The sequence below is a fragment of the Helicoverpa zea genome, chromosome 4 (genome assembly GCF_022581195.2).
Source record: "Helicoverpa zea isolate HzStark_Cry1AcR chromosome 4, ilHelZeax1.1, whole genome shotgun sequence".
In the NCBI taxonomy this organism is placed as follows: domain Eukaryota; kingdom Metazoa; phylum Arthropoda; class Insecta; order Lepidoptera; family Noctuidae; genus Helicoverpa; species Helicoverpa zea.
The window spans coordinates 7,025,418-7,052,867 of record NC_061455.1 but is presented as its reverse complement, the minus strand read 5'-3'; the positions used below and the strand labels follow the sequence as shown (position 1 = coordinate 7,052,867).

The 27,450-nt window shown below is 40.2% G+C and overlaps 1 protein-coding gene across 46 annotated transcripts in view; it reads left to right on the top strand.

Annotated features, from left to right (window-relative positions):
- LOC124629852 (Down syndrome cell adhesion molecule-like protein Dscam2) overlaps nucleotides 1–27,450 on the top strand; it is a 58,038-nt gene that overhangs the window by 21,798 nt on the left and 8,790 nt on the right. For 4 of the 46 annotated variants that reach the window (XM_047163466.1, XM_047163481.1, XM_047163476.1 and 1 more), the window contains exons 7-34: nucleotides 1,274–1,397; nucleotides 4,654–4,802; nucleotides 4,906–5,089; nucleotides 5,180–5,283; nucleotides 5,380–5,636; nucleotides 5,755–5,912; nucleotides 6,265–6,419; nucleotides 12,118–12,405; nucleotides 19,494–19,613; nucleotides 19,702–19,875; nucleotides 19,956–20,044; nucleotides 20,122–20,329; nucleotides 20,419–20,575; nucleotides 20,659–20,910; nucleotides 20,999–21,109; nucleotides 21,270–21,511; nucleotides 21,611–21,766; nucleotides 21,916–22,064; nucleotides 22,148–22,280; nucleotides 23,544–23,653; nucleotides 23,918–24,077; nucleotides 24,526–24,677; nucleotides 25,111–25,193; nucleotides 25,535–25,711; nucleotides 25,955–26,019; nucleotides 26,099–26,200; nucleotides 26,601–26,798; nucleotides 27,201–27,377. In XM_047163466.1, the coding sequence (XP_047019422.1) occupies nucleotides 1,274–1,397; nucleotides 4,654–4,802; nucleotides 4,906–5,089; nucleotides 5,180–5,283; nucleotides 5,380–5,636; nucleotides 5,755–5,912; nucleotides 6,265–6,419; nucleotides 12,118–12,405; nucleotides 19,494–19,613; nucleotides 19,702–19,875; nucleotides 19,956–20,044; nucleotides 20,122–20,329; nucleotides 20,419–20,575; nucleotides 20,659–20,910; nucleotides 20,999–21,109; nucleotides 21,270–21,511; nucleotides 21,611–21,766; nucleotides 21,916–22,064; nucleotides 22,148–22,280; nucleotides 23,544–23,653; nucleotides 23,918–24,077; nucleotides 24,526–24,677; nucleotides 25,111–25,193; nucleotides 25,535–25,711; nucleotides 25,955–26,019; nucleotides 26,099–26,200; nucleotides 26,601–26,798; nucleotides 27,201–27,377 (4,434 nt within the window). Of the gene's footprint in view, nucleotides 1–123; nucleotides 248–634; nucleotides 756–962; nucleotides 1,084–1,273; nucleotides 1,398–1,440; nucleotides 1,565–1,593; nucleotides 1,718–1,751; nucleotides 1,876–2,092; nucleotides 2,217–2,669; nucleotides 2,794–3,533; nucleotides 3,667–4,343; nucleotides 4,465–4,653; nucleotides 4,803–4,905; nucleotides 5,090–5,179; nucleotides 5,284–5,379; nucleotides 5,637–5,754; nucleotides 5,913–6,264; nucleotides 6,420–7,441; nucleotides 7,736–8,185; nucleotides 8,237–8,566; nucleotides 8,855–12,117; nucleotides 12,406–14,193; nucleotides 14,479–17,478; nucleotides 17,773–19,493; nucleotides 19,614–19,701; nucleotides 19,876–19,955; nucleotides 20,045–20,121; nucleotides 20,330–20,418; nucleotides 20,576–20,658; nucleotides 20,911–20,998; nucleotides 21,110–21,269; nucleotides 21,512–21,610; nucleotides 21,767–21,915; nucleotides 22,065–22,147; nucleotides 22,281–23,543; nucleotides 23,654–23,917; nucleotides 24,078–24,525; nucleotides 24,678–25,110; nucleotides 25,194–25,534; nucleotides 25,712–25,954; nucleotides 26,020–26,098; nucleotides 26,201–26,397; nucleotides 26,572–26,600; nucleotides 26,799–27,200; nucleotides 27,378–27,450 lie in introns of all 46 variants that reach the window. The other 42 variants (XM_047163503.1, XM_047163491.1, XM_047163463.1 and 39 more) reach the window with 37 other exon arrangements.

Below are 27,450 nucleotides of genomic sequence, written 5' to 3'. Positions count from 1 at the left end.
ATTAGTAGGACATTTATTGCTAACATGGGCGATGGAGTACCTTTACTTTGCCCTGCACAAGGATTCCCTGCTCCAGCATTTAGGTAATCATTAAAATTGTCTACCGTTCTTATAATTATACAGAACCGATGGGCAAAGTCTCGCCGAAATTTCCATCGACTGAAACTGGACGCAGTTTTACGTTCTCCTCAAATTCTTGTGTGACAATACTCTGCCCGGCACAAGCGTTCCCAGCCCCATTTTTCAGGTACATTGATTTATCTTGATCTTATCTCTTTAGAGCCAGTGGGGCGAGTATCACCAAAATTCCCTTCGATGGATAGTTCAAGAAGTTTCAGCGCTGTATGTAACGCCAGCTTGACAATTTTATGTCCAGCACAGGCTTTCCCGGTTCCAATATTCAGGTAAAATTCCGTTGAATTAGAAACAAAGAATTTTAATTTAATTTGATCGTAGAGCCAGTTGGTCGTGTTCCACCAAAATTCACGACAGGCGACAAAAGTCGTGCATTCGATGCAAATGGAGGTGATAGCGTCACTCAAGCTTTTGTGTCCCGCTCAAGCTTATCCTGCCCCAGCCTTCAGGTATTTTAATAGAAATGAAATATAATATCTCCTTTGTAACTTGTTCTTAGAGCCAATGGGTAGCGCCGCTCCGAAAGTAGCAACAAAAATGATCGATATCACGGAAGTCTCTCTCAGTAACACTGTCACATTACTTTGTCCCGCACAAGCTTTCCCTGTTCCAATATTCAGGTAAAATTAATAAATATAACTATTTAGCAAACATGTTTATGTCCAGAGCCTGTAGGACGAGTTCCTCCGAAGTTCCCAACCATGGATAGTGTTAGAGGTTTCAGTACCATTATTAATGCCAGCGTAACGCTGCTGTGTCCCGCTCAAGCTTTTCCACTACCTTTATCCAGGTAACCTAAGTGATTTTTTGTATCTATTTTCTTCTAGAACCAATTAATAGCGCTCCACCAAAAGTACCTACAAAAACAATAGAGTTTGTGGAATTTGCGATGGATTCCAGCGTTACGTTGCTTTGTTTGGCACAAGCGTTTCCAGTCCCTGTATTTAGGTGAGTTTAAACTCAACAATAAAATAGGTCGCATTTGTTTTTAGAACCAGTCGGTTTAAAAGCCCCTACGTTCTCTACGGATTTCAAAATGGCGTGGTATGTTAAGAACGTTGAACAGGGCTTCGCGTTACTTTGTCCAGCACAGGGATTCCCAGCCCCTCTATTCAGGTATTTCTTACACATGTTTTAGAACCAATTGGCTCCAAAAGCCCTTCGTTTTCAAGCGGTTCCAAACTAGCCTGGTTTGAGATTCGACAAAAACAGGATTTTGCATTGATATGTCCGGCCCAAGGGTATCCTGTACCACTATTTAGGTGAGAATATTTAGCTATACGAAACAATTCTATCAATTTCCAGAACCCGTTGGTTCCAAGCCCCCTACATTCTCTACTGATGACAGATTGGCATGGTTCATTAGACCTGTAGGTCAGAGTTTAGCATTGCTATGTCGGGCTCAGGGACATCCTATTCCTGTGTTCAGGTAATAACCCATATATTTTGTTATTTTAGAGCCAATCGGATCAAAGTCACCCACATTTTCCACTGATAATAAATTTTCTTGGTATATGAGGAATATTGGCCAGAGTTTAAACATCTTATGTCCGGCTCAAGGTTTTCCAGTACCAGTGTTCAGGTGAATGAATTATACTTAATATTTTCAATTGTAGAACCTGTTGGCTCAAAGTCCCCTACATTTTCAAATGACGTTCAGTTCTCTGGGATAACTCGTAAAACTGGTCAAGATTTTGCTCTTTTGTGTCAAGCGCAAGCATTTCCAGTCCCAATATTCAGGTAAGAATACCTACTATGTAAATTATCAATGATGTTTAAAACATTTGTCACAGAACCAATCGGGTCCAAAGCACCAACATTTTCTCTGGAATTTAAAAGCACTACTCTTACGAAAGTGATAGAACAGGCCATTGTTCTCTTATGTCAGGCTCAAGCGCATCCTCCTCCTGTATTCAAGTGAGTGCTCCATAACTTAGATCATGTTTTCTTGGTTTAGAACCAGTAACTGCGAGAGCACCTGCATTTCCAACTTCCGCAAGTTCTTATAATTACGAAATAGAAGCCCATGCTGGAGGCTCTATGCTTTGCCAGGCACAAGGGTATCCCCAACCAATATTCAGGTAGGTTCCGCTATTGACTTTATTGTCCCTCTTTTAGAACCGGTTGGTGCAAAAGCTCCCTCATTTTCTACCGATTCTAAAGGCAGTATATTCGTTAGAGAAATCGGACAAAGCTTTGCGTTGCTCTGTCAGGCACAAGCGTCCCCTATTCCCGTATTTAGGTAAGTCGACGTTAATATATTGTTATTTTCTCCAGAGCCCGTGAGCTCCAAGCCACCTAGCTTCTCTACTGATTTTACTCTGTCAGCTGTTACAAGACATAAGGGACAAAGTTTTGCAATACTGTGCCAAGCTCAAGCTTTTCCTATACCGGTTTTCAGGCAAGTGTTATATAGGTTTACTTTTTTCAACTAGCCTGTCTATTCATATTATACTCGTATTAGTCTTCGAAATACCACATTTGTTAAGGAACGTTCATCTGAAGTGCGATAACGTGTGCTGATTTTTATCCAGAACCCGTCGGATCCAAAGCTCCTTCTTTTTCAACTGATTCGGCTCTTTCGTCTATAAAAAGGCATCAAGATCAAAGTTTTGCTCTACTTTGTCAAGCTCAAGCTTTCCCAGTTCCAATTTTCAGGCAAGTAAAAAAATTGAAATAATTAATTAGCAGTATTGACTCGATGTTATAGAACCTGTTGGCGCTAAATCCCCGACATTTTCCACTGAATCTATGGGAAGCATTTTCCGAAAACGCGTTGGACAAGCCTTTACACTTCTTTGTCAGGCTCAGAGTTATCCCGCTCCAGTTTTCAGGCAAGTCATTTTTTTTTCACCTCACAGAACCTGTGGCCTCCAAAGCACCAACATTTTCAACGGACGCTCGTAGCACAACTTTTATTCGCACCGTCGGCCAAAGTTTCGGATTACTGTGCCAAGCACAGGCCTTTCCCGTTCCCGTATTCAGGCAAGTTTGTATACAATTTGTTATTTGAATTGGTCCTTCTCATCAGTTAGCTTAGGCAAGTAAAACCTTTTTCGAATTTTATATAGAGCCGATCGGGAGTGCTGCACCAAGTATCACAACGACACAAAAAGCTGCTGTATTTTACCCCCAACAAACTTCACTAGCGCTTTTGTGCCCTGCGCAAGGATTTCCTGTACCACTTACAAGGTGCGTTAGTTTGTGTTTTTAGTTTAGACCTCGGTCAACAAGATCTACAAGTTGTAAAATGATTGGTTTTTAATATATTGAATTTTCGAGCGCGACAGTTGAATTTGAAAATAGGTATTGGGTTGGGAACCGATGATTAAGTCTTTTACAATATGCTATTGTGATTCTATTTAGGGTTTGCAAAATAGTCGTCTCTGTTATTACAGAACCAACCAATAAAATTGCGCCTCGAAAGGATTCCACTAAACACTTTGAGGGGTGGGAAGTGTTCACCGTGGCTCAAATGGATGTGGCATACTTAACGTGTCAAGTCGCTGCTTACCCGGTTCCTGTGTTTAGGTGAGTAGGCAATACAACGACGGTTTTGCATTGCAGAGCCGACCGGTAGAACGGGGCCAAAGGTGACGGGCGATGGGCTCAATCGACAAATAGGTCGAGAAGGCGAAAGCCTCGCACTGCTTTGCGATGTTCAAGCTTTCCCAGCCCCTCTCACGAGGTATGGCATTTAATGACTTTTACGGCCGGCCGCCGGCGTCTCACGCATTCATTTATCACGTAGTCATACCATACCTATCATCCAATGTACTGATATCCGTTGTTATTGCAGTCTATTGCGGCGGCCGCCCCGCCCACACGTGACATGAAGGCATGATGAACCGCGGCCGGCCGCGCTCCCTATTACGGTCCCCAGCCAAAGTAACGATTGAGCGGCGTAGACACCTGTTGGTAAGTGTCAGGGTGTTCTTGCTTTCGTTCAGACGCTTTAATCTTTACTTTGTGCTTTTCGTGAGTCAAGGCTGCACTTTACTTATTTTCGTAGCAAAAGAACAGCCCTGGTTTATGCGTTAGCTTTAATAACTCTGTCCCAACGGCTGGCTTTTTATGTTTATTAAATCTTCGTGGTTATCACTTTATTTCTCATTGCAATGGTTTGAATTTCTTTGAAATGGATCTGTGTTAAATCATTATTACATGTAAGGTACGATGGTTCAGATTGCTTTTGTTTCTTCTTTAAGAACCAACAAACAGTATTCCTCCCAAGCTGTCTAGTGGTCGTTTACAAGAATCAGAGTTGAATGTCGGAGAAGTGGGCACTATTTTATGTCCAAGTCAAGGTTTTCCAGTTCCTGTATTCAGGTGGGTTATCCGGGGTCTATTAGGAAGCAAATATCATCTACATAGAGATTTATGGTTGTAGATCTTGTTTGACTATAAAATCTCAAGTAATTTACTTGCAAGCTCAGCTACCGGTGTCCTATCTCTCCCCTCGTTAAGTGCCTATAGATATACAAGGATGTCGTCTGAACATGATCTGTTTTGTTTCAGATGGTACAAATTCGTTGAAGGAACGACCAGAAAACAGCCAGTTACCCTTGATGATAGAGTGAAACAAGTATCAGGAACTTTGATAATAAAGGAGGCTAAAGTTGAAGACTCTGGAAAATACCTATGCGTTGTGAACAATTCCGTTGGTGGTTAGTATATGAAAAAATAGCAACTAGTAAAAATGTATACTAATTGACAAAAAATTAACATATCTCAATCAGATTTTAAAATCTAAAACAACTTACTTTTCAGGTGAATCTGTGGAAACTGTTTTGACTGTCACGGCTCCTCTCAAAGCCACTGTCGAACCCGCTACTCAAACGGTAGACTTTGGAAGACCCGCTGTTTTTACCTGCAGATACGAAGGTAACCCTGTTAAGACTATCACATGGCTCAAAGATGGAAAGGACATGAAACATCACGACGCTACTCTGAGGTAGGAGAATATTTTCTTCGTAGAATTTAATATTTGGTTGGCATACGTATACAGAACGCAAATTACATTAATTTGACTTTGGTATCACAGGATTGAGTCGGTTAAGAAGGAAGATAAGGGAATGTACCAGTGCTTCATTAGGAACGACCAAGAAAGTGCAGGCGCCAGTGCAGAACTGAAACTCGGAGGACGATGTAAGTTTGACTTTGTCTGTTACTTTTGCAAATGTAATCTGTCCATGTCGAAGCGCATCGGAACAATTGTGTAATTTACTTTGCAATAATTTTCAGTCGAACCACCACTGATCCGCCACAGCTTCGGCGAACAGACCTTCCGCTCCGGCCCATCTCTCCGTCTCAAATGCGTAGCTTCTGGCAACCCTACTCCCGACATCGCGTGGCTTCTGGACGGCGACAAACTGACTAGCGGCGACCGGCTACAGATCGGACAGTTTGTGACTGCTGATGGCAACGTTGAATCTCACTTAAACATCTCTTCTGTGCATACCAACGACGGTGGATTGTATACTTGCATTGCGTCAAGCAAGGTCAGTATTTTTTACTTTATTTCGAATACAATTATGCAGTTCTGGAAGTGTACTGCACGTTTTGAATGTTACTCGTACTTGTAGCATTATTAAGCAATGGCATTACGATAAATTGCAGGTTGGCAGCGCATCTCACGCGGCGCGGGTGAACGTGTACGGGCTGCCCTACGTCCGCACCATGAAGAAGCGTCCCGTCGTGGCCGGAGACAACCTCATCGTGCACTGCCCCGTCGCCGGCTATCCTATCGACTCCATCGTCTGGGAACGTGATAACAGGTTCATATTATCTCTATTGTACTCGAAATTCACCCACTCATTGTGATTTTTTACAAATGTAAATAAAAATTATTACGAGTTATAGTTAAACTCTTACAAGTTTCACGCTTCAGTCAGAAATCATGCTCAAACAAGTATTAATTCTATCTCAGCCTTGTTTATCATCGGCCGGGGCTGCAGGATTGTTCAAAAGAGTTAACGCAGTCACTAAGAGTCTGACACTCCTTCATGTTGCTGACCCACAGCGGTTTATCATCCAAACTGATGTCGCTTAGCCATTATCGGATGCACTTAAAAAATTGTTGCGATATTAATCCAGGTTACAGCTAATTTTCACTGTCTGAAATTCCAGGGTACTGCCTATCAACCGAAAACAGAAAGTATTCCCCAACGGCACCCTCGTCATCGAAAACGTGGAGAGAATGAGCGATGAAGCGACCTACACTTGCGTAGCCAAGAACTCTCAGGGATATACCGCCAAAGGAACATTAGAAGTACAAGTCATGGGTAAGTTTGTATTGTATGTGTTCAATGATATATTAACGTCAGGCACCTTTGAGGCGAGGACTAATTTACACTTTCAGTAACAAGAAATTACTTGTTAAATTCTGATGACAGTTAATCGTGGACCCCACTTAACCAGTTAAGAGATAATTATTTTACAATCCGTAAATATGGAAAACTGAATTAATAAAAGTAATCTTTGAATTCTCATTTGGTTCTCATTTGGTGGAATCTTATCTGATATAATGAATCAAGAATTGCATAATCTTTTTATCACGTATTTAGTAGCTAATCAGTCGAAGAACCAAACAATATTTTACCTCAAAGGTGCCTGCAAATTGTTCTTTTTAGTAACACTGTGGATGCAATGATATAAAACCAACTACATAATATATGTACTAAGGGCATAATACTGATGAATATCTACGTCTACTTTACTGTATATTAGAAAATGTTTACGTGACCATTAATACCGTATACATAAGGCTATTTAATGTTTTTTCCTGTCGTTTCTCTCAAATTGGCGCCATATCATTGCATTCACAAACAATATTTTTTAAACATTGAATGGGTCTGAAATTCAAGAACTACTAAATACTCTGATTGGATAATAATTTCAGATGGATCCTTTTGGGGAACCAAAAAAATGTCCTTATTTGCTCTTTCGAATAGAGCAAAACATTTTTCAGTTCAATTTTATAAAATTTATGAGACCCTGTTCTTCATCATTGTGTAATACCATAATTTAATAAATCAATTAGAGTAACGATTCAAATACTATGTCAAAGAAGTGATCAATATCATGTAGGTAAAGTTCAAACACCAAAATTGAATTCTGGTATTCAATGTGGATTGTGTATTAATCAATTTCCTTTTCAGGCGTATAAACTGTTATTTTCTACTAAATGACACGAATTTCTAGTTTTAAAACATATTTATGACCAAGACGTTTATGCCCGCCAAAGCTACATCGTTTGCCACACGCCCCGATGTAGTGCTTAGTTAAAATGAATATTCTGATACAGTGCCCCCTCAAATATTACCCTTCGAGTTTGGTGACGAACCAGCAAATGCAGGAGACATGGCCTCCATATCCTGCGCATTAAGTAAGGGAGATCAGCCCTTAAACATTTCCTGGGTACTCAATGGACAAGTAATACCAAAGAACAACGACATGGGAATCGTATTAACAGTTATCAATAAAAAGACTTCGATTCTTAATATCGATTCTGTTAGTGGTATACACAGGGGCACGTACCTCTGTGTGGCGACGAACATGGCAGGCTCAGTTAATCATAGCGCTGTACTCGAAGTCAACGGTACTCATTCTTATAACGTTCCGCTTGTTTTTTCGGTTATGTAGTATGCATTATCCCAGAATCCTAACCCACTTTCAAATAATATTCGTTTTGCAATAGTCCCGCCACAAATAACACCTTTCGAATTTGGAGAAGAAATTTTGAATGAAGGAGAAACAGCATCAGTGTCATGCGTAATGAGCAAGGGTGATCTACCGGTTAAGTTCACGTGGCGATTCAACGGAGAAGAAATAAAATCACGGAACAACCTCGGCATCATACTCACGAACATCAGCAAGAAAACGTCTATTCTAAACATAGAACCCGTAAGCTCATTTCATCGAGGATCTTATACTTGTGAAATCAAAAATGAAGCCGGCGTAACAAACCACACCACAATTTTAAGCGTTAACGGTCCGCTTTATTCTTTATTAACTTAATATTTGTTTGAATCGCTTTTTGTAACTACAGTTCCTCCCCAAATCTCGCCCTTCGAATTCGGCGACGAACCCGCCAACGCTGGTGATACCGCGTCGGTTCAGTGCGTTATGAATAAGGGTGACCTACCTGCTAACTTCTCATGGAGCCTAAATGGAAAGAAAATTGCTCAGAACAATAACATCGGAATTGCTATTGGGGGCATGGGCCGCAAAATGTCCATTCTCAACATAGATTCAGTCAATGGCACCCATCGGGGATTATACGTTTGCTATGTAGAAAACACAGCCGGTCAAGTTAACCACAGTGCTACGTTGGAAGTCAATGGTTCTTCATAATTTCATTTACTTATGTAGTTTATATATTTTTTATGTTATTTGGTATCCAGTAATAAATCGTAGTTTCCTATAACAGTTCTACCCCAAATCCATCCCTTTACCTTTGGAGAGGAACCAGCTAATGCAGGCGACACTGTCGGAGTACAATGTATGGTGACAAAGGGTGATACACCAGTCAATATCACTTGGCATTTGAATGGAAAACCCACTAGTGAGATTCAAGGAATCACTGTGACTAGAATCGGCCATAAGTCAAGCAGCCTGTCCATAGACTCAGTAGCATCCGTGCACACAGGAGTGTACACTTGTTCAGCCGCAAACAGAGCCGGCCATGCTAATTACTCGACTGAGTTGGCTGTTAACGGTATTAATCCACTGACCACTCACATTTTATTAATTAGTTGCTTTGTATTCCCCTTTTTTATTCCCCTTTCCGAGTTTCCTTCAATGCGACCCTCAAATTACAAACGTAAAACATAAACTTATAAAACAATTTATAATAAATAAAAAATAAACAAATCCTAAGTGTAACAAACATGCCATCGTTAAAATTAATCAAATATAAGCTGCCTAGTTGATTTACATTAATAAAAAAAAACAATCAATTCATAACGATTATTCTATAGTTGTACCGCAGGTTACGCCCTTCGATTTTGGGGAAGAAATACTCAACGCAGGTGATACAGTTTCTCTAACTTGCACGGTCGGGAAGGGGGACTTACCTTTAAAAATTCATTGGCAATTAAACGACCAAACTCTTAATCCTGGCAACGGCATCTTGATAAACAGGAATGGGAAAAGAGTATCGATTTTAATATTAGAAAATGTTCAACATGAACATATTGGCAATTACACTTGTATAGCTGAAAACGAAGCTGGCCGCAGCAGCCACAGTGCGGTGCTCAACGTGAATGGTACAAAACAACTCTTCCGCCATTTTCATAGCTTATTGTCGCACGATTTACATAAATTTTATGTTTTTTATTTTCCATATGTTATCCTGTAACGAAAACCTTATCCCTCGTTAAATTGAATAATCCCGATAAATTGGAATCATCTTTTTTCGATTTAATACCAAGTGGACTCCGCGAAAAAAAAAAAATTACTATACATAAAATAAATAAATCAACAACGGTAAAGGACCCCTCTTCTAAAAATATTAATATCGTATTTAATTCAAAGTTTAACAACTTAATAATTTCTGAAGTAAAAAACATGTAAATAATTTTCTATTTCATCTGCAGTCCCTCCACAGATAAAACATTTCGAATTCGGAGAGGGACCGGTAAATGCTCAAGAAATGGTTGTCGTTATTTGTCTGGTCAGTAAAGGTGATCTGCCTGTAACAATATCGTGGTTTTTTAATGGAAATCCTGTGAAATCTGGAGACATTGGAATCAATCTTGTGAATACTAAAAGGTCAAGCCAACTCAACATCGAATCAGTTAGTCATCAAAATCAGGGCAACTATACATGTGTGGTAAAAAATGCTGCGGGCTCCATGAACTATTCCTCAGAGTTATTCGTCAACGGTACCTACATAATATAAATTAATGCATATCTGCCTGCTAGATTGATTGTTTTTAAGTTTCTTTTTCACCTTTTGTAACTTTGGCGGGCCATAAAATATTGTTTCTAGTTTAGTTAACTCTCAGAAACATCAACAAAGGATAAAAGACAGATTACAAAGGCGTCTACAAAAATATGTATAATCGTCGAAAATATATATATTTCAGTTGCGCCAGTTATAACTCATTTTGAATTCGACGAATCAGTTTTTTACGGAGAAGGTGTTCAAGTCATGTGCCACGTATCAAAAGGCGATAAGCCTCTAAATTTCAAGTGGACTTTTAGTGAAGGAGATGTGAGTTCATTAGCCGGTTTGAACATCATGAACGTGGGCGATAGGGGTTCAGCTCTTATAATCCCTGCGGTGACGGCAAAACACTCTGGCAATTACACGTGCACAGCCTCTAATGTTGTCGCCAGTGCTAGTCACCATGCCACGCTCAATGTCAAGGGTATATGGTCTTGGTGATTTGTCTTTGCTTATGCATTCTGTTTTTTTAAACCAATCCCATGGGAATATATATTTTGCTCTTTCACAAAACAGTGAGTGACGCTAGATATATCTCTTTCAGTGGCACCTATTATATCCCCCTTCGAATTTGATGAGGCCGTTTTTTACGGTGAAAGCATACAGATTATGTGCAACATTCCAAAAGGCGATATGCCATTGAACCTTGCCTGGTTCTTTCAAGATAAACCTGTAAAAAAGACTGATGCAATTGTAGTCACAAAATTAGGGGCTCGAAGTTTAGTTTTGGCAATCCCAGCTGCAACAGAGAAACATTCGGGAAATTACACTTGCACAGCTTCTAATATTGTAGCCAGCACCAACCACACAGCTACGTTAAACGTTCAGGGTACACTGGTTACTTTAGCGTTTTATCATGTTTTATTTGTTATTGTTTATTTTTTGCCCTCACCAGTTCCTCCGCACATCGTTCCATTTACGGCTGAAGAGCCGGTTTTTGCCGGCGAACTTATACAGTTGACATGTTATGTATCAAAAGGCGATGCTCCTATTACAATCAGTTGGAGTTTTCATGGCCAGGAATTATCCTCGCATCAAGGAATTGCTACAATGAAGATCGGCGAACGGACATCGTTATTGACGATATCTAATTCGCAAGCTAGCCACAGCGGCGAATATTCATGCCACGCCGCCAACCGTGCCGGCATAGCTGTTCATTCGACCACAATTAATGTCCACGGTATTCCTGAAGCTCGTTAGCCGCCCTAGCCTCTCGCACGCTGCACGCTTGACTCTGCAATAATTAAAGCCTTCTGGATTAACAGTATTACCACACATCGTACCCTTCGAAACGGATGAGTCAGTGTTCGCCGGGGAACCTGTTCAGCTTACGTGTCATGTATCCAAGGGCGATTTGCCTCTAAACATCAAATGGCATTTTCATGGGCTGGAGAATACGTCATCGCATCTTGATATTATGACAAATAAAATGACATCGCGGACTTCGTTTCTATCGATTTCTGCTGTAACTGCCAGTCATAGCGGCAACTATACCTGCGTTGCTACTAACAGGGCTGGTTCCACCAATCATTCCGCTACTCTCAATGTACATGGTCAGTTTCGTGTAGTTGATCAATATTTCACAAAAAAAAAACATTTTAGCTTATTTTCATCAGGCACAACAATGCTTCGACATGAATTTACTGACAAAATCAGCATGAATTTTGTAAGCATGTCTGAAAGCAATGTGCGCATTTTTATTTCTTTGTCCAGTCCTTATCATATCACCATTATTTACCAAGCTACTCCTACATACTTTCAGAGAAGTTTCGTGTTAGTGATCTTCGAGGTTCCAGAAACAATTATTTTGAGCCTAAAATCTTCGCGGCGTTGCCCATTGTAATAAGACAAAATTAGGTTGTTAATTAGGTACCCTACCTTATGGCTTAATGATAAAGTTCGTTTTTGTAGGTTCTTTAAATCATGTGGATATTTACCACATTCACAGGCAGTCCACCTCATCATCGGCGAACCATTGAGGTCAATAACTGTATAAAAAAATAAATAACTAACTCTACACTATTCTATAGTTGTACCGCAGGTTACGCCCTTCGATTTCGGGGAAGAAATACTCAACGCAGGTGATACAGTTTCTCTAACTTGCACGGTCGGGAAGGGGGACTTACCTTTGAAAATTCATTGGCAATTAAACGACCAAACTCTTAACTCTGGGAACGGTATACTCATAAACAGAAATGGAAAAAGAATATCAATCTTAAGCATAGAGAACGTTCAACATGAACATATTGGCAATTACACTTGTATAGCTGAAAATGAAGCCGGCCGCAGCAGTCACAGTGCGGTGCTCAACGTGAATGGTACCGATTACATCACTTCCGACAGTTGCTTAGCTTTTGGTCGCACGATTTTCATTCTTTTTTATTTTTGTAACTCCATTCCATGTATCTTATGTTTTCTTACTCCTTTATTGAAAGACACTTATTGAAATTCCCGATACGAATATGTTTGATCGCTAGCATTAACATTAACAAGACAATAAAATCTATAAAAATACAGTCCGCGCCAAATAGCTTTACAATTCTGAAGTTAGCCTTTTGACTCCCCTACCTCATTTGTTCATATTTTTTTTTTCGAAAAGCTCTGCTTGTCCGAAGTAGGAACTTCACAATCGTCGTTAAAAACATTAACAAAAAACTACTGCGTAGACGTGAGGAAGGCGTCAAATGGCTAACCTCAGATTTGAAAAGTTAATTGGCGCGGACTGTAAACAATTAATGAAACCCTGTCACTGTCCGATTACCTATTTGTCCCTTAAATTACATAAATATGATACGCGAAGTATTGAAAATACAGCAAACTAATAAACGAAAATATCAATTTTCAACCAAAAACTGAAGTTATTATAATGTATGCAGTTAATTAATTGTCAATTCCTCTACAGTCCCCCCACAGATAAAACATTTCGAATTCGGCGAAGGACCAGTAAATGCTCAAGAAATGGTTTTGGTCACTTGTGCGGTCAGTAAAGGAGATCTTCCTTTAACTATAGAGTGGTATTTCAATGGAACTCCTGTAAGATCTGGAGATATTGGAGTCAATCTCGTAAACACGAAAAGGTCAAGTCAACTCAACATCGAATCAGTTAGTCATCAAAATCAGGGAAACTATACATGTGTGGTAAAAAATGCGGCGGGCTCCATGAACTATTCCTCAGAGTTATTCGTCAACGGTACATTGTATTATTTATTTATGCCTGCTAGATGTTACGTTTTACCTTTTTATTTATTACCTTTGTAACTTTGGCGGGCCATAACTTTGGTTGACTTTACAGAAACCATTCGGTACTTCAAATATGTATTTGACTTCTAGGAAATCATGTATTTCAGTTGCACCAGTTATAACACATTTTGAATTCGACGAATCAGTTTTTTACGGAGAAGGTGTTCAAGTTATGTGCCACGTGCCTAAAGGCGATAAACCTTTAAATTTCAAGTGGACTTTTAGTGAAGGAGATGTGAGTTCATTAGCCGGTTTGAACATCATGAACGCAGGAGATAGGGGTTCAGTTCTCATAATCCCTGCGGTGACGGCAAAACACTCTGGCAATTACACATGCACAGCCTCTAATCTTGTCGCCAGTGCTAGTCACCATGCCACGCTCAATGTCAAGGGTATAATATGGTCTCGGTGATTGTCTTTGCTTTTGCATTATATACTGTTCCCTCACACCAATCTAAAAATGTAGTTAGACGTCACAAAACGTTCACCTAGAATATTTGGCTATCTCTTTCAGTGGCACCAATTATTTCCCCGTTTGAGTTCGATGAAGCCGTATTTTACGGTGAAAGCATACAGATAATGTGTCATATTCCGAAAGGCGATATGCCTTTGGACCTTACATGGTCATTTCAAGGAAAACCATTAAAAACGTCCGATGCCGTAGTAATAACAAAAGTAGGGGCTAGAAGTTTAATTCTGGCGATACCAGCTGCAACAGAGAAACATTCCGGGAATTACACTTGCACAGCTTCCAATATTGTAGCCAGCACCAACCACACAGCTACGTTAAACGTTCAGGGTACACTGGTTACTTTAGCGTTTTGTCATGTTTTATTTGTTACTATTTATTTTTTTGCCCTCACCAGTTCCTCCACACATCGTTCCATTTACGGCTGAAGAGCCTGTTTTTGCCGGAGAGTCTGTACAGTTGGGATGTCATGTATCGAAAGGGGATACTCCTATTACAATCAGTTGGAGTTTTCATGGCCAGGAATTATCCTCGCATCAAGGAATTGCTACAATGAAGATTGGCGAACGGACATCGTTATTGACGATATCTAATTCGCAAGCTAGCCACAGCGGCGAATATTCATGCCACGCCGCCAACCGTGCCGGCATAGCTGTTCATTCGACCACAATTAATGTTCACGGTATTCCTGAAGCTCGTTAGCCGCCCTAGCCTCTCGCACGCTGCACGCTTGACTCTGCAATAATTAAAGCCTTCTGGGTTAACATCGTACCCTTCGAAGCGGACGAGTCGGTGTTTGCTGGGGAGCCAGTTCAACTTAATTGTCATGTTTCTAAGGGTGATTTGCCCTTAAGTATCAAATGGCACTTTCATGGATTCGAGAATACTTCATCACATTTAGATATAATGACTAATAAAATGACATCGCGAACTTCATTTCTATCGATATCTGCGGCGACTGCTAGCCACAGCGGCAACTACACCTGCGTAGCTACTAACAGAGCCGGTTCCACTAATCATTCCACTGTTCTTAATGTTCATGGTCAGTTTCATTTGATCTCATATACAACTTTTTCCTTAAGTTAATCGCATCGAGTCTCTGCTTATTAGATATGCTGGCAGAATGAGCATGAATTCTACCATAGCATATCAGTAAGCAACGTGCGTTATTTTGTTTTATTTTTCCATTCCTTATCATTTGTTTTCATCAATATCACAATTAAACTCTGAACTCTAATATTATTTAATTCCAAAAATAGGATTTAGGCAAGAAATGTTTGTTGTTCTACCCAATGCAAAAATGACCACTAGCAGGACGTTAATAAAAATAAGTAGCTTATTAAATATGTGCATCTCTGCAAAGGTTATCAATTATGAAATAAATTCGCTTCTTAACTCGCACAGTCATAGTTTATGTAATGTATATTTTTTTCATTCAAGTGGTACCGCACATTATACCGTTTGAAGTTGAAGAATCTATATTCGCTGGTGAATCCGTGCACCTAACGTGTCATGTATCAAAAGGCGATCGTCCGCTTCAAATATCTTGGAGTTTTGAAGGCCATGAAATCCCTTACCATAATAACATGGGCATAACAACCACTAAGTTAGGAGAAAAAGCTTCAGTCCTGAGTATTCCTACTGCTATGGGCCAGCACAGCGGCAACTACACTTGCACGGCCAGTAACCGCGCCGGACGCGCATATCACTCTGTCCTCGTCAATATTCATGGTATTGGATGTGTTCCCCTAGTACAATAATAGCTACTGTAAGAAAATTGTTCCTTATGTGTATAGATATACTTGCACGTTTAGATTTACATTTAGATTTCCTTTTAGTCCCTCCCCATATACTACCGTTTGAAATTGAAGAATCCATCTACTACGGAGAATCCGTACAAATGACCTGCCACGCCAGTAAAGGAGACCGACCTATGTCTATTACTTGGACGTTCGAAGGGAAAGACGTGTCAACTCATAATGGGATTAAAACCATGAAAATGGCGGAACAAACATCTTTCTTGTCGATTTCCTCTGTGACTGGAGACCACAGTGGAAATTATACCTGTATCGCCAAAAATAGAGCAGGAGAAGATAGATATTCCACTACACTCAACGTTAAGGGTATTCCCACTTGATGTCACAGCATGCGCCTTAAATACGTATTTACTAACGTTTAAATATTTTTTTATTCAGTCGTCCCACACATCAAACCTTTCGAGTTAGACGAAGCTGTATTTGCGGGCGAGTCCGTACACCTCGACTGTCACGTTTCGAAGGGCGATACACCTCTGAACATTTCATGGACTTTCCAAGGGTACCCTGTGACCCGAAAAATGGGAGTAATGACTACAACTTTAAGCGAACGAGTATCCGTACTCGACATCCCTTCTGCACTTGGATATAATAGTGGCAACTACACATGCGCAGCGACGAATAGGGCAGGGACCACTGCTCACACTACTATACTCAACGTTATTGGTACTGAAACGTTATAGGTCGGATGTGCTTGCTTTCTGTTTAGTTCCTCCTGTGGTCCAACCTTTCTCTTTCGGCGAAGTCGCTATGAACTCCGGACAAGTAGTAACCACCCCCTGCTCCGTTATTGAGGGAGACCATCCACTGAGACTGAAATGGCTTTTTGACAACGAACCCATCAAACCCAGATCTGGAGTAACTGTGTTTCACATAGGCGAGAGAAGTGCTATACTGAGTATAGCATCAGTAGCACATAACCACGCTGGAAATTATACTTGTGTTGCGGAAAACGAAGCAGGCGTCCACTATCACACCTCTACTCTGATAATAAACGGTGCTTAAATACTTCTCGTTACTGATGCTCGGTATATATGATTTATTTTGTGTCCTAACCGTCGTACAATCTAAAACTCGTTTTTTTTTTTCTCAATTTAAAATTATATCCATTTCTCTTTCAATTGATTAAATATTTCAGTTCCTCCCAACATTTTGCCATTTATATTCGGTGATAAACCCACCAACGTCGGAGAATATTTACAAGCTGCATGCACTATAAATTATGGTGACCTTCCACTCACAATAACTTGGATGTTTAACGGAAAATTTATATCTCAAAGGAATAATAACTATGTTGTGAACAATTCCAAACGAAGTAGTTTGCTAATAATAGAATCAGTGGATGCAAAACATGCCGGTTCTTATACATGTATCGGAGAAAATCGCGCTGGCCGCAACACTCATTCGGCAGATTTAGTTGTTTACGGTTAGTCTCATATACAGTAGATTTATCATTTTATCATTTAGATAAACTTTGTTTCAGTTCCTCCCAAGATTGCACCTTTCATTGCCGGCCCTGAACCGGCTTTTCTTGGAGACTATTTTGCTCTTCAATGTATAGTAACCCATGGAGACCAACCGGTTCTTATTGACTGGACAGTCAATAACCAATCTGCCAAGTCTATTCCCGGAGTCCGTGTTAGTAACGCTGACAGAAGGAGTAGTGTATTGACGATAGAGTCCGTCGACGCAACACACGCAGGGCTATTTAATTGTACTGCGAGTAATGCTGCGGGCATCGTATCGCATACAACCGATTTAGTCGTAAAGGGTGCGAAAAATGTCAATTTTTACGCTTCCATCCTATTAACCTCGACATTATTATCCTGTACATTTATCACTGTACCATAATTTTTTTACTGTCCTAGTTCCGCCGTTGATAATGCCGTTCAATTTCGGTGAAGTGCCATTCAACCCGGGTGACACAGCTTTAGTAAATTGTGTCGCTACCAAGGGAGATCTTCCTCTCGACATCTCTTGGACATTCAGCAGTGAAACTATAGACTCGACCCTTCAGCGAGATATTACGACGATGTCTCTTAATCCTCGTGCCTCCGTCCTCACCATCAACTCCGTCAGCGCAAATCATCAAGGGAACTACACGTGCATCGTGCAGAACGCGGCCGGCCGCGCAGAATATGCAGCGACACTCGTCGTCAACGGCACGTCTATTATCAGATAATGATATGATGCAACCGAGTCCTTAATATGGGAACTAACATCACAATATCGCACTTGGAAGGACAGTTCATTCACAGTCACCGTTCTATACCTCTTTTCTCACTATTCGCTAACATTGCCTGCCTCGACGATATCCTAATTGATCTAACCCAAAAATCTATGGTTATTTCCAGTACTGCCTCGCATAGTTCCATTCTCGTTCGAGTCCCCGCTGTTTGCGGGGCAGGCCAGTCAAGTTACATGTTTGATCTCGGAGGGCGACCAACCTCTCGATATTCAGTGGTACTTTGAAGGGCAACCTTTAAAGAAGAAAGCTGGTGTAACGGCTACTAAAATTGCACAGAGAGCTTCATTGCTTCTGATCGACCCGGCGAGTTGGTCACACAGCGGATCATATGCGTGTATTGCGCGCAATGCCGCTGGCATGTCCAACTATACGACCTCATTAGAAGTCCATGGTATACGAACTCATCTGTGTACCCTTCATTCCTAGCACGGACCAGCTTTGCGTAGATTCGATATTGTATGCTTTAAATATTCCGTTACTTTAAAAAATAAGTCATTCAAAATATCGATGATCGGCAGAGTGATGTAATCTTCTCACTTAATCATAAATGTCTTTATTTGACGCTATAGTCACATATTTAGGAGATTAGATTATAAACGCATAACATTCTCAATCTCAGACAGGGTTCAGATCAGTCGTTTTCAATGCTTCTAATAGGAACCGGCTGCGGCTATCATCGACGTTCCCCTTTCATCCTTCCCTTGCATTTTATTTAATCCTGGCCATCCCCTCCTTTGGGTTCCTTTCTTTATATTATTTTCATTACATATAATTTGCCATGAATTTAACGCTTGCTGGCTGTTTAACTCTGTGTGCAAGTCTGTTAAAAATAATGTGTTTTTAAATATTATCTTTATAAATACATTCACATTATTTTCATCAGATTGTATGCGCGATGCTTTCTTTGTTTTATGGTGAAGTGATGCTTTTTATTTACTGTTTTGTTTTTGAAATCCTATTTACTTTTATTTGGTTTGTAGTTAGAAAAGCTTTAACTTTTTTATTTGCAAGCTGTGGACTATACTCCTGTAAAAAGCTTCTATTGCGGCGCCTAAAGCTCATGTAAACATATTTTATACTCGCGGAGACATTTATTACCACGCTTATAAAGTAAACTTTAAAGTAATAACGAGTCTACATAGGAGCTTTTATACCAGATTATATAGTCTTTATTTGAGTATAATGAATAAACTATGTTTAGTACAGTGATAGTTTATTTTGCTCGATTAGATAGTATAATATTTTCGAATACAACACAACTTATAAGTAAACTTCATTATACTCAAATATGTTTTTAATTAAGTTTACAAAGATTCCCCTTGTTTTAGGATGAAATTTTTTAATGAGTTAAAATAAATGAGCAATTAAAACAAATATTTTTACAAACCCATTTTACTTTTTCTCATACAGCAAAAGCATTTATTAGAAAATTTCATCCTATAAAATTAAAATTCAAGTTACAGTTTTTTTTTGTTAACTTAAATGTCAGAAAAATACTTTTTGTACCATTTTTGTCTTTGCTCTTGAGTTAACACTTAAACTAATTTCAAAATAAATGTAAAGTAAAAATCTGGTTTGGCCCCTATCTCTTCTAGCAGACAGAACAAGTTCTATAACATATCGGTGATATTTCAGTTCCTCCCCGTTGGATTATTGAGCCCACTGACAAGGCATTTGCCCAAGGTTCTGATGCTAAAGTTGAATGTAAAGCCGATGGTTTCCCTAAGCCTCAAGTGACATGGAAGAGGGCTGAAGGTAATTATGAATGATTGTTGTATAGTTGTGATTTTATATACGGTACAATATTTGAACCTCGCATTCATGTTTTGTGCTATTCTTTTAGGCGATACCCCCGGCGATTACAAAGATCTTAAGCCAAACAACCCTAATGTAAAAGTTGAAGATGGAACATTGACCATTGCGAACATCCAAAAGACTAATGAGGGATATTACTTATGCGAAGCTGTGAATGGAATTGGATCAGGATTATCTGCCGTTATTCTTATTAGTGTTCAGGGTGAGTTAAATTATAATAACTGCAACACATAAAAGTGCGTAACGTGATCAAAAATAACACAAGTGTGTTCAAAATTACAGCTCCTCCTCAATTCGAAATTAAAATGAGGAATCAAACTGCCCGCCGATCTGAACCAGCTGTTCTGCAGTGCCAAGCTAAGGGAGAAAAGGTAAGCCTTACAAACATGCAAAAATGTATAAAGCACTACTCAACTGTACCTAGATGTAACATGATTAATTATTTCAGCCAATCGGTATTATTTGGAACATGAACAACAAACGTCTTGAGCCCAAATCCGACCCCCGCTACACCATTCGCGAAGAAATTTTGCCCGGAGGTGTTGTATCCGACCTTAGCATTCGAAGAACTGAACGATCTGACAGCGCTCTCTTCACGTGTGTCGCTACCAACGCTTTTGGATCTGACGATACCAGCATTAACATGATCATTCAAGGTAACAGATATATTCCAATAATTATATAGAATCCGTCGCTGTTGCACCATCGAAGAATAAAAACTACAAAGTAATGTGTTATTTCACAGAGGTTCCCGAAGCTCCCTATGGCTTGAAGGTTTTGGACAAATCTGGAAGAACTGTACAACTGTCTTGGGCCGCTCCTTACGATGGAAACTCACCAATCAAGAAGTTCCTTATTGAATACAAACGCGCTAAGGGCAACTGGGAAAAAGATATCGATAGGTGATCAAGAAGATAAATTGCTTAACTGTGAAGGACATAAAACATATAAACATTTTCTAATTGTAATCTTATTATTTTTATAGGGTTCTCGTACCTGGAGATGCGACTGAAGCCGGAGTGTTCAGCTTACGACCAGCCACCGCTTACCATATCAGGATCGTTGCTGAAAATGAACTAGGAACTTCCGAGCCATCTGAGACTGTCACCATTATCACCGCCGAAGAAGCCCCTACTGGTCCCCCTCAGGATTGCAAAGTCGATGCTGTTGACAAGCACACTCTCCGCGTTACCTGGAAGCCTCCCCCACCCCAGGACTGGAATGGTGAACTCCAGGGGTACGTCAATAAAAATGTCTTAAATTAACATTTCATCAAGCAGAACAAAAATTGTTATGATTAAATGCAAAAACATGTATATTTTCAGATACTATGTTGGCTACAAACTTGCGTCAAGCAACAAGTCCTTCGTCTTCGAAACTGTGGATATCTCTAAGGAATCTGGCAAAGAACATCATTTGGACATTCTGAACTTAAAGTAAGTGCTGACTTCTATGCTATACATATTATGAGTATCAATATTCAATTTGCGGATACATATTGATAACCATTCCATAATGTAAATAAGATTGTCTAGAGATGAATAATTTTTGGACATGGTCACCGATGATTATACTAACGGACCATTCTGTTTCCAGGACTTACACCCAATACGCGATTGTGGTTCAAGCTTTCAACAAGATGGGATCAGGGCCGGTATCTGGGGAAGTGCGAGCATACACCGCGGAAGGTGCCCCCTCTGCCCCGCCCCAAGACGTTCTTTGCACCACTTTGACTGCGCAAACCATTCGTGTGTCCTGGGTCTCTCCCCCTCTTGCCGCCGCCAATGGACTCATCAAGGCTTACAAAGTGATTTACGGACCCAGCGAAACCTGGTATGGTAAGTATCCGGCAACTTTTGAATACAAAAAATATAAAATATTTTCAAAATTATTTGTAGGTATCAGGTACCCAATAAAAAAAATCGTATCTCTTTTAGACGAGAAGTCCAAAGACACCAAGATTACGGCTAGCAGCGAAACCATTCTTCACGGACTTAAGAAATTCACGAACTATTCTATGGAAGTGCTTGCGACTACCAATGGAGGCGATGGCGTTCGATCTGCACCCATTCACTGCCAAACTGAACAAGACGGTAAGTCTTTTTCAACGGATATTACATAACTTTCTTAAACCATGTATCTTTGATACATGAACAAAAGCGGGTGCCAGACATAACACATTTATTCACCCAGATTTTCTAGGTTTTATATGTAACTATTCTTTTTTGTCTATTGCAAACAGTACCGGAAGCACCTCGCGCTGTAAAGGCTCTAGTTATGGGACAAGATTCCATCCTGGTTTCATGGAGGCCTCCCGCGCAACCCAACGGTGTCGTTACTCACTACAACGTCTACACTCAAGCACAAAACGCCGAACCTCATCCCAACAAGGTTTGTATTGACTATTCCACAGTACCAGACAACATTCTAAGATATATAGAATGAAATCTGATAATTATATGCTTGTTTCAAAGGTACCCGCTACACAAACCAGCTACTCCGCAACAGAACTGAAAGCTGGCCGTTATGACTTCTGGGTGACCGCGTCTACCATTATTGGTGAAGGACAACCCTCAGCTACGGCATCGTGCAGCCCAAGCGACAAAGGTAAGTTGACCTGACCATCCATAAGAACTGTATAGAACCGGTTCTTCAAATTGTACAGATATAATTGTGTTGCTGGGGAGTTTGTTCCACCATTTCTTTTTCTAAGATAAATAGGAAGTGATGAAGGGCGGGCTTTATTGGGGGCTGTCTTTTGCCTTTCAATAAATGACTTCATCTTCAATTGTTTTTTGATAACAATAGGCATGATGACAAATTTTTAAATTCCTTTGTATGATGTAGGTATACGTCTATTTTATATGAAAAACTATTAATTTTAAGAAAATGCGAAGTTTTTTTATCAAATAATTGCATTTTTCTCTGTCCACTTTGAATCCGGCGCGAAAACGCTTGTCAGTGTCATGTCGTCACTTGTGACGTCACGACTGAAATTACAAGACGCAAGTAAACAACGCTCGTGCAATAATTAAGTTTTTTGTGTTATTAAATATGAATTCGAAAGGGCATAGGTGTTGTGGGGTCCCCCAGTGTAAGAACACATCCAAAACAACTCCTGATAAGTTATTTGTGTACGTTCCTCACAATAAAAAAATACGAAACAAGTGGCTTAAACTTGCAAAGCGAGATTCAAAAGCAATATTGCCCAGGGTACAACTTTATTTTTGTGAAGATCACTTTGATGTAAGTTATTACATAGTTCTCTAGATTCTAGCATAGTTTATAATGTAGGTAAATAACTATTTCGAGGTTAGGTTTCATCTCTCATTCTTTTTTAATTAAACTAGTATACTTACATGGAAGTTTTAACATTTCTAAATTCAGCTGAACAAAAATCTTTATTTGATGCCAAAAACTTTCCCAGCATTATGATATCAATTCTAGGCAAATTAGCGCTGTTTGCCTTGATAAATCCGGGCTCCATAACTCGTGTTATAAACAATTAATTAATTGAAAACAAAGATCGCAGTGGAAGTTCACAATAACGAAATGTGACGTTCTCGCGCTTTCGCGCGAGTTGTTTTCAGAGATGACGTCACGAGCTCTGATTGGTGTTCAAGATATCATGGCGGATTGCCTTATTTCGTAATTTTATTTTATAAAAATACATATTAATCACATTATTAATAAAGAAAACAATGCGCGTTTTATATTCCAAGCTTCAAGTTTAATTTAATAAATATATTATTTTAATGATTTTTGATTACTGTCATCATGCCTATTGTAACACCGTAACAATAAGAAAATTAACTCGTATAGATTCCAACTTAATTAGATTAGTCATTATAACGTTGATTTTTGTTTTAGTACCCGCCAAGATCGCCTCATTCGATGAATCGTTCACCGCTACCTACAAGGAAGATGTCAAATTGCCGTGCCTTGCCGTCGGCGTTCCTCCTCCTAACATTTTGTGGAAGGTACGCCTTAAATACCTGAACAGTAAATAGGTCCAGTTGAGCAAAGCCTGCACATAACGATACTACAATCTGAAAAATAAATAGAATTTCAGCCTTATCTCCAAGGCATAATGTTCCTTATGTGTTGGAAATTTCACAGATTGGAGTAGCTTGATGATCTGGCGTCTGTACATATTCCACGATCATGAGTTTCAAAAAGTTGTTAATATCAACTTCGCCTTATTTTCTCAAATCTAATGTTGTAGGTGTCTTACATTGTTGTAGGTGAAAGGCCACCCCCTGGAAGCTTCGGAGCGCGTGCGACAGCTGCCTGAAGGCTCCCTGCAGATCGCCGGAGTGGCTCGCGAGGACGCCGGGGAGTACTCCTGCCATGTCGACAACCAGTTCGGAACTGACACTGTTACGCACACGCTCTCTGTTCTCGGTAAGTACTAGATTGTACTTTATGTAATTTTCCTTTACTATTTTATTTTCATTAAAAATCATTGTTTGATTTCACACTAGTGGATTATTTGCTCGGTTTTAAAAACGATCAGGCAAACGCGAGGCTTTGACAATCATAAGTTTAAACAACTGAAAGTCGGTTTTCCCGCAATGCGAATGGTATGTACACGTGGTCGCGCTTGTGCAAGTAACAAATTATCTTAATGGCGGATGGATAAACTGAGTTAAAACGAAGACTATTTTATGACAGTCGCTTAAATAATGGCGCGTAGGAAAAAGCATCGTATTTCTATATTATAAACATTTTTTATCTGGCAGATAACATTAACTATCGGATATATATCTGACAGTTTATCGGTTACCAGCGAAACCGGGTAGCGGAAAACAGTAACATAACAAACTATCTAAAACTCACATTTTCCCGCCAGCTCCCCCCTTCCCGCCTCAGCTGAGCATCGCATCGTCTTCCGTATCATCTCTCACTCTTCGCCTGAAACCTTCCGTCGATGTCGACCAGTCGCCCGCCGCCGGATACACCATCCACTACAAACAAGAGTTCGGAGATTGGGAAACTGTACAGGTACTGATATTATAAAAAATTAAAGCATTTATTCGCGGTTATAACACATATGAGACGCAAAACAGACAAGCAAACATACATACAAAACACAAGAGACGTGGTAAAATAAAAAAACAAAAGAACAAGGTAGGAGAACAATTTGCGTCACGTGCACGCGAAAAAGATGCTTACTGAAGTAGCTGTTTGTTTTGCAATCATCCTCCGAGCCTTTTTCCCAAACTACGTTGGGGTCGGCTTCCAGTCTAACCGGATGTAGCTGAGTACCAGTGCTTTACAAGGAGCGACTGCCCTGTCTGACCCCCTCAACCCAGTTACCCGGGCAACCCAATATTGTTTGTTTTGCAATATAGAATATTATTTTTTTCTTTCTTTTCTTCCTTCTATAAGGGTTTGTGTACAACGATAGAGCTAAGAATAATTTTTCCCTTTGCAGATTCCAAGCACCACCGACACGTATACATTGGAAAACTTGTTCTGCGGATCTAGATATCAACTCTACGTTACGGCTTACAATGGGTACGTAAACTAAAACGTCCTCCCCTTCTGTTTCCCGGCTAACTAACTAATTATAATGCATTTGCATAGATGTTTCGTTTATTTCGTCCCCTTATTGTTCTTGTTCTTATAAACAACTAGGTTCCGCCCGCGGCTTCGCCCGCGTGGTGTGTTGATTAAAAACAGCTTATGTGTTAATCCAAGGTATCCCTTATTTGCCGGCCTATTTACCAGCCGTTTGGCGTGAAAAATAACAAATATACATTCTCAAAAACTTTCACATTTATAATATTAGTAGGGTAGTAGGATAATTTTGCGCAAACAGTTGAGTTTTCTTACTGTATTTGTTTAATTTTGTACAGTATCGGCACCGGCGAGGCATCAGACGTGGTGATCGCCCGCACCCGCGGCTCCAAGCCCCCCGTGCCCCGCGCCGCCGACTTCATCGAAGTAGGAAGCTCCTCCGTCACTCTACACCTCAAGCAATGGCTCGATGGCGGCTGCCCAATGTCGCACTTCGTCGTTGAAAACAAGAAGAAGTAAGTCGATAAAAGTCGTAAATATGTTTACAGTAATGCTTCTTCTTCTTCCTGCCCTGTGCCCAATGTTGTTTGAGGTCGGCGCAATATGTCTTCCGCCTCCATTCCCCCCGTCACTCGTCATACTCATTCCCTTCTTTTTCATGTCATCTTTGAGGCAATCCATGCATATTTTCTAAGTCTTTCTCTTACTCCCCATCTATTTATATTCGTACTTATCACAAACCTATATTTTTCTATCAGGGGCGCTGCTGAATGGAACCAAATTTCGAATGCTGTGAAACCCGGTGGAAACTTCGTCGTACTCGGTGTGTACCCAAAAAATATTTTTGCATCATTGCATTCATGTTGATAAAAAGGTTATAACGTTATTTTCTTCGATTGTAGATTTGGAACCTGCTACATGGTATGTTCTGAGGATCACGGCCCACAACAATGCTGGATTTAATGTCGCTGAATACGAATTCGCAACTCTTACCATGACTGGCGGTAAGTTAACAACTGTTTTGAAGTGTCATTTAATCTGAACTGATCGTTGCGTTATACTTATAAATGAATTTACCCCTTTTTACTTCATAAACATTTATTTGCATAAAAACCAAATTCGTACCTGAAATGCATCGCCTTTTAATTGTAACTGTAATATCCTTACATAGTAGGTGCTATAACGTGGGGTTGCATTTCAGGTACGATAGCGCCCGCGCGCGAGGTGGGCGGCGGCACTCTTACCACGGAACAGACTCTCAAGATTATCCTGTCGCACCTTAACCTTATCGTGCCCGTAGTGGCCGCGATCCTTGTCATCATCATTGCTATCGTAGTCGTTTGCGTGGTACGAGGTGCCAGGGACCATCACAAAGGTAAACAACTAATCATTGTACCATTGTAGGAACTATTGCTCCGTTACCTGGCAACATTGGCACTGATAAGGAACTGCCCCCCTGGGTCAAGGCTTGGCTAGAACCTGAAGTTTTGGTACCAATTTTGGCAACGATCGTCGTGTTCATCGTAGGCGTGGTGGTGATATGTCTGACCTTAGCTCGCAGGAATACCCCACATCGCCTGCGAGGTCAGAAGGACATGTATTGTATGTATAGTGGCATGGCGCGCCGCTTTATTTATTTTTTTACCCGAATTCGAATTTTCATATTATTAATTTTTAACGTTTATATTTTACTTAATCATTACCTAATCATCTAGCAAATAATTTAGATAATAATTTTTGTAACATACACTCATCTTTCTCTCTGATTTTGTATTTTGATTTACCTAAATCATGGTTTAATATTATTTGCTCTACATACCTAACCAAAAATAATGAAAACTCACTTTTAATCGGTGACTTAGCTTATAAGAACACTAGCTGTTCCACGCGGTTGCACCCGCGTCCCGGAGATATTTCTTTCCGGCAGCCCGTGTTTTTATGATATTGGTGTAGATAAGAGACAAACAAAAAGTATGTAAGGCACTTACTAGCTCATAAATACAGACGACGCAGTGTACAACGCATCTCAGGCGGCCTTAGGCGGCGGCGGCGGCACTCTGGACAAGCGCGGCGGACTTCGCGACGAGCTCGGCTACATCGCACCGCCCAACCGCAAGCTGCCTCCCGTGCCCGGCTCCAACTACAATACCTGCGACCGTGTTAAGCGACAGGCTGTCATCAGTGAGTACACACTACTGTCTGCACAATATCCAAAATTGACGTTATTCAAACTGTAGGGATGCTGAACATTTTG